The sequence below is a fragment of the Octopus bimaculoides genome, chromosome 9, assembly GCF_001194135.2.
Source record: "Octopus bimaculoides isolate UCB-OBI-ISO-001 chromosome 9, ASM119413v2, whole genome shotgun sequence".
Classification (NCBI taxonomy): domain Eukaryota; kingdom Metazoa; phylum Mollusca; class Cephalopoda; order Octopoda; family Octopodidae; genus Octopus; species Octopus bimaculoides.
This window is the reverse complement of record NC_068989.1, coordinates 3049637-3055802: the sequence shown is the minus strand read 5'-3', so window position 1 is coordinate 3055802 and position 6166 is coordinate 3049637. Positions and strand designations below refer to the sequence as shown.

Here is a 6166-nt window from a genome sequence, read left to right as displayed (position 1 = left end):
GGTTTTTTTTTTTTTTTCTTTAATCTTTTTTCGATAATAGGAGATAAAATTAAAACTTAACTCCTGCAGGAAACGGGATGTAACTAAATACCACAAAATGTTCTGCCTTTGGACCAAAGCCAATCCTTAGAGTCTTAGAGCTTCTGTATCCATCTTAGAATCTTTGTTCTTACCACCATCGAAACTTTTTACTTGATATTTACCTGCTGTTAACTATAGCTTTAAGTTCGACTATTAAAAACGAATTCTTTCGCGTTCTCTCGAAGTCTCTAAATCCTTATGGTGTAAACTACAACGCATTTTGTCTCGTACTTTTCAATTCCCCGTCTCATCTCTTTAATAATGAGTTCCAATTTAATTAAAAACCAATCATTTGTATTGCGGGGGTTGGTGTGACTGTATTAGGTACAATTACCTCGGTATTTCACTAATACGATTTGAGGATATTTGGCTGTCATTTCTTGCAGATCGAAATACCCATTGAGACTTCATTGTCACATATTATTAGTCTATAAGTGACGTAGATAAATGGTAAAACGGCAGAACTAACACCGACTACTGTTGTTCATTTGGGTCTGGATATATGTGTCCAGAATTTATGATTAAGTGGAGAACTGGGCTTTGTTTTTCGTTTTTTAACAACATATTTTTACTGGAAGAAAAGAAAGTAAAAATGATTAAAAGTATAAACGATTAAATTATCGAGAGAGGAGGAAAACATAACTACCTCACAAAGGAAACAAAGAAAAAGAGAAAAAAAAAAGGGGGGGTGGGGATTAAGCAGCAGAAGATGGGGTGGGAAGGAGTAGTGGGTTGTACACCCCAGAACAAAGGGTGTTTCTAGCTGTGCCTCGTGAACGGAATTGCAAAGGTGTGGCTGTGAAGAATGGCCAGCAATATCCACCTCTTCTCGAAAGGCTCATGCTTCAGCCGGGCCGCAGTTGGCCCGATTTTGCGGAAGAAATCGGCAGTGCTTAGATTGTTGCAGCTAAAATAAACATTTACTTGTTTTAATATGCTTCGGAATGAGATACTACTGTAAATTGTTTTAAGAAGAAGGGGTATCGTTAATTACTGAGAGAGTGGTTAAAAGCGTTGTTTCTCAGATGTGAAGGCGGGTTGCCGCGTTAGCATCGAGGCTGCCAAATTACTGTGCAGCACCATAGCGGGGAAAGAATATGGCTACAAATTCTATTCCTTCTCCTCGTAAATTAAGAGTTGTGGAGAAAAATGTTTCGTGAGATGGAGCTGGTACTTTTCAGTTTAAAAACCAGTCTGGCATACATTAGTAAGAAAAAAAGGGGGGGGTGAAAATTGTAAATTTTCAAATATATCAAAGGGAATTAACTCATATTTTGACAATCTTTTGTAGAGTTATGTCCCTTGAAAACATTTTAAATCATGCCAATACTATAATTAAAATATTATTTGCCTGTTTATTGTATTCGTATTATTTTGCGTAATTTTGCATAAATTGGAGACAAGGTGGGGATTATAAATTTTTCTGAATCAACGATGGAAAAGAATTTATTGATTTAACTCAGTTCTTTGGACCTGCTTTTGCTTGCTGATTGGTTTCATACCAGAGCTTGAACACCGACTCCAGCAATCACATCGGTGGCGTGGAGAGGGGGGGCTGGTGTGCATGGGCGACTGCTGGTCTTTCACAAAAACAACCCTAGGTTGTGTGTTCGCTTACGTGCACCCAGGGTCATTCGTGACTGACGGAGTCAAGTTTTTTCAGTTTACACACACACACACACACACATATATATATATATATATGTGTGTGTGTGTGTGTGTATGTATATATATATGTATATATATATAGTGCTTCATAAGGTAGTAGTAGTAGTAGGCGGAGTGGGGTTGCTGGCAACAGGTGTGGTGAGTGGCGTTGGTGGTTAATGATGATTGGTGTAGTGATTACCATTCGAATGTTGAAGTTTGGGGTCCCATCAGTGAGGTGGGGGGTACTTTAGAGACGAGGGGTCGAAATCACAAACAAAATAGAGAGAGATCGTAACAGAAGTACTGCTGACCTTGACATTAGTAATGGTGGCGGCGGTGCTGCTGCTGCTGCTGCTACTGCCGCTGCTGCTGCTACTGCCGCTGCTGTGGCAGATGGAAATTATTCAATGCTGGTAACCTTTAAAAAGAAAAGGTTAACATATCATATAAGCAGCATTGCATCATGTAACTTCACAATAAAAGTCTATTTAAAGAAATTTGACCCCGTGGTTACAGAGTTGATTGTAATACAGGAGCACATGTTGATGTAGGTATGTGCTGTGTATGTATGTGTGCATGTGTTTATATAAACATGTATATATATGCATGTGTGTATACATGTGTGTATGTTTTTTTTGTATGTCTGTGTGTGTGCATTATGTATGTACATAGTTTCAGTGTTTGTGTGGGAATGTGTGTGGTTAATGTGTATGTGTATGTATTATGTGTGTATACAGTGTCAATGTTTGTGTGGGGGTGGTTAATGTGCATGTGTGTGTGTATGCATGTATGTTAAGATTTGATTTCACTTTGACACAGCAATACTAACGATCTGATTTTAGAACTCATTATAGAAATGTCTCACAATAAAGCATTAGACAAGGATGGAGAATAATATGAAATTAAAGAATTTACTAAAGACCAGGAGTTGCGTAATCATCTTAAGTGTTTCCCATGCTTGCATTGGTCTCAGATTAGATTTCAGTGGAGCAGAGTTCTATAACCAGGCACCTGATGCCAATCCTCACCTGCTTCCAAGCATGATAATAATCCCTCAGTCTACGAAACAATAACAGGTTCAGTCAAGGCTTTGTGGAGAATGGGATGTAAACAACACCTGAATGAGTCTTTTGTTTACAAAGGTCACATGACATGTCTCGATACACCAAGAAGCCTGGACTGTAAGGGCAAAGGATATAGCAAGGCCGTTGTTTACACTCAGTGAACACGCATGAAGACTAGAATATGAACGCATTCACATAAATACATTCACACACACACACACACACACACACACACACACACACACACACACACACACACACATATTACATTCATTTCCATTTTAACATCAATTTCTTATGCCTGGGTTGGAATGGTCAAGAAGGGCTTGAGATCAATAGAAAAGATAATGGCAATCAAGCAGTGGCGGACTGGACAGGTTGCCCGCTTGCCCGATGGCAAATGGGCCCCTGCGCCATTAGAATCCATACATAGGGCCCATGTTAATATCGAAGGGACCCATCCCTTCAAGTTTGAGAATTTTTTTATTCACTCCTGGGAGAATGCGTTAATTATTTCAGTTTGGCTGTGTTTGTAGACAATTAAAAAAAATACTTTTAACAAAAAAGAAAAAAAATTAAATGATAGCATCGTAGTTGTGGCTGGTCCCCCTTAGTCTCCTGGCAACCAGTATTTTTAGACCCAGTCCGCCACTGCAATCAAGTGTCAGGGTGAACCTTTAAGGTACAAATGAGTAAAGCAGAGGGATCGGGTGTGAGGTGGGAATAAGGTACATAAATATACAAACCTCAGACCCAATTTAGCCAGTGACTGATATAAGAATATTTGGAAATTCCAATAGTTATATACAAAGGTGATTGTATGTAAATGTGCACACATATGCAGTCTCGGCCCCACCCCTAGGCAGCTGAAATTCCATGTAGCGCACATCTCTTCAAGGTACAAACCATAGACTTATATAACTTTCAGGTTCCATATATCTTTGTTTTTTTTTGTTTTTTTTCATATGTATGTGAATTTTAATAAAACTCAGTTTCAACCCATTTTGGTTGAAATTAGTTGGACACAACAGTTCTGAGGAAACCAATATTACCAAACCAACTGAAGAACTTTGTTGGCATCTTTTTAAAGCAATTTATATTTATTGAATTCATGTGATTACATTTATGTTTTTGAGAATTGCTAAATACAGGCAAGGTGGGGTACTGCAGTGAGGTTACATAACACATGAGTGTGTGTGCATGTATGTATATATTCACATTCATTGGCAATAAAAGGGAAAATTACATATACATACATTCACTAAAAGTGTATATGCCAATACAATATGCACTCATCCTTATATCTTTCTCTGTGTATATGTGTGTGTTTGTGTGTAATCATAAAATAAGGTGGTATAAGAGGTGAATACACATATGTATTTTCCATATGATTTTCTTATGATTATAGCTGTTCCATAATTTTTGAATATCCTATTATTAATTTCCCCATTCTAAATTAATGTATATATATACATTTTACATCAATATGAATAGTTAGCATTATGTAATAATTGTATATTACTTTCTAGAGGTGTATAATATGAAAAACAAACTCCTCAGATCATATATATCAAAACATCATGTACGCATTCAGAATTTATGTTTTCTTTTTCCTTCATTAAAAGAATATTAAATTATGTTTTTTTTTATCCCAATGCTATGAAGCATTACAAATGTATAAAAGTATTCACATGTGATGTTGTGGTCTGAAATCATTGCCTGCTCAATTGATATTTCTTTAAATGAATGATACTTTTATTTTGCTTTTTTTCTTGTGATTTATTTTCTAACACATTTCTTTTCTTTCTCTCTCTTTTTTTCACTTTTTTTTTATTTCTTATCTAAAAAAAAAAAAATTAAAGGATGGAGTTGCAAGATTTATACGCATCTCTTCACCTAAGAGATTCCGCTCTCAGGTAACAGGGAAAAAAGTGTTTATTTTTATTTCATATATATATATATAAAAATAAATATATATATGTATTTATATGTGTGTGTATATATATATATATATATATATATATATATATATATATATATATATATATATATATATATATATATATATATATATATACATATGTATGTGTATATATTTATATATGTATATATTTATGTATGTATATGTATGTACATGCGTGTGTCTGTGTGTATGTTTATGTATGCACACACAAGTATTTCTGCATCCAATGTTCCTTCCTGTTTGATCTCAACAGCCTCTTTGTAAGAGGTTTTGCAGTGCATTGGAGCTTGTCCTCAGTTTTCATTGGATTCTAAGTAGAAGTGAGACACTAATACACTGGGAAAAGATGCCTAACCCATGCTTCAACCTCAGGTTCTGCAAATCAAGGGAAATTAGACACATCTAACATTGAACTGAATATGTCATTTTCCTCCTGCTAATTAATAACTAACTATATAGTAATATGTATATATATATATATATACTCTCAACAGGGACGTACCGTCTGGGTAGGCAAGGTAGGCAGTGCCTACCTTTGATAAAATAGATCGATAGTAACATTTTCCTCTCATGGCAAAATATGCACTTAATTCAATAAAATTGTGAAGGTTAGTCTGTTTACTATGCATCAACTGCAAAATACTTTATTTTTTTTTTTGTAGATTAAGCAGGCATAATTCACCCCTGACTTCACCTCTGTACATACACACACACGCTCACACGCACACACACACACACACACACACACACACACACACACACACACACACACACACACACACACACACACACACACACATACACATACACCAATGTATTGGTGGAAGGAATCTGGTACATAAATATGGATAAAGATGACCATTCAGGTGGAATGCTTCCAATGAAAGGTCTGTGACAATCAGGATTAACCTGGCATTAGGCAACAACAGGAATCTTGGGCTTTCTACCCATGAGCAATATTATTATTTCCAAAACAAAAGAAGTCGGCAGTAAAGGAAATGGTAAAACGGCAGATGAATCAGTTCTGTCCTGACTCAGTGAGCAAGTCCAAATCTCGAATTCTGTCTTCTCTCCAGAGTTGATAAATGAGAACCAGGCTTGAAGTAATTATTGATTTTAATCAATAATAGCTTTGCCTTACACATTTGTGACCTCCTGTCAAATCCATACAAAATAATTTTATGGTAATCCTCATTTTCTGCTTATGGTGGTGAATTGTACTTCCTCATGGTACCTAAAGGTTACAATAGACTAGCATACCATCCAGGGGAAAACTTGTCTCTCATCCACTTAACATCAACTGAAATCAAAGATAACCCTGATCCAATGCACTGAAAAGGACCATGAAGGAAAGAAGGTGGATATATATACATATATACATACATATATACATACATATATATATATA

At 35.9% G+C, this 6166-nt stretch overlaps 1 protein-coding gene and 1 long non-coding RNA gene across 6 annotated transcripts in view; one reads left to right on the top strand and one right to left on the bottom strand.

The window, feature by feature from the left end:
- LOC106869147 (5'-AMP-activated protein kinase subunit gamma-1) overlaps nt 1-6166 on the top strand; it is a 486366-nt gene that overhangs the window by 233585 nt on the left and 246615 nt on the right. For all 4 annotated transcript variants that reach the window (XM_052970373.1, XM_052970371.1, XM_014914748.2 and 1 more), the window contains one exon: nt 4658-4711. In XM_052970373.1, the coding sequence (XP_052826333.1) occupies nt 4658-4711 (54 nt within the window). The remainder of the gene's footprint in view (nt 1-4657; nt 4712-6166) is intronic.
- Nucleotides 1-6166, bottom strand: part of LOC128248684 (uncharacterized) — a 42503-nt gene that overhangs the window by 9637 nt on the left and 26700 nt on the right. For both annotated transcript variants that reach the window (XR_008264840.1, XR_008264841.1), the window contains exon 2: nt 2043-2149. This is a non-coding gene — a long non-coding RNA (uncharacterized LOC128248684). The remainder of the gene's footprint in view (nt 1-2042; nt 2150-6166) is intronic.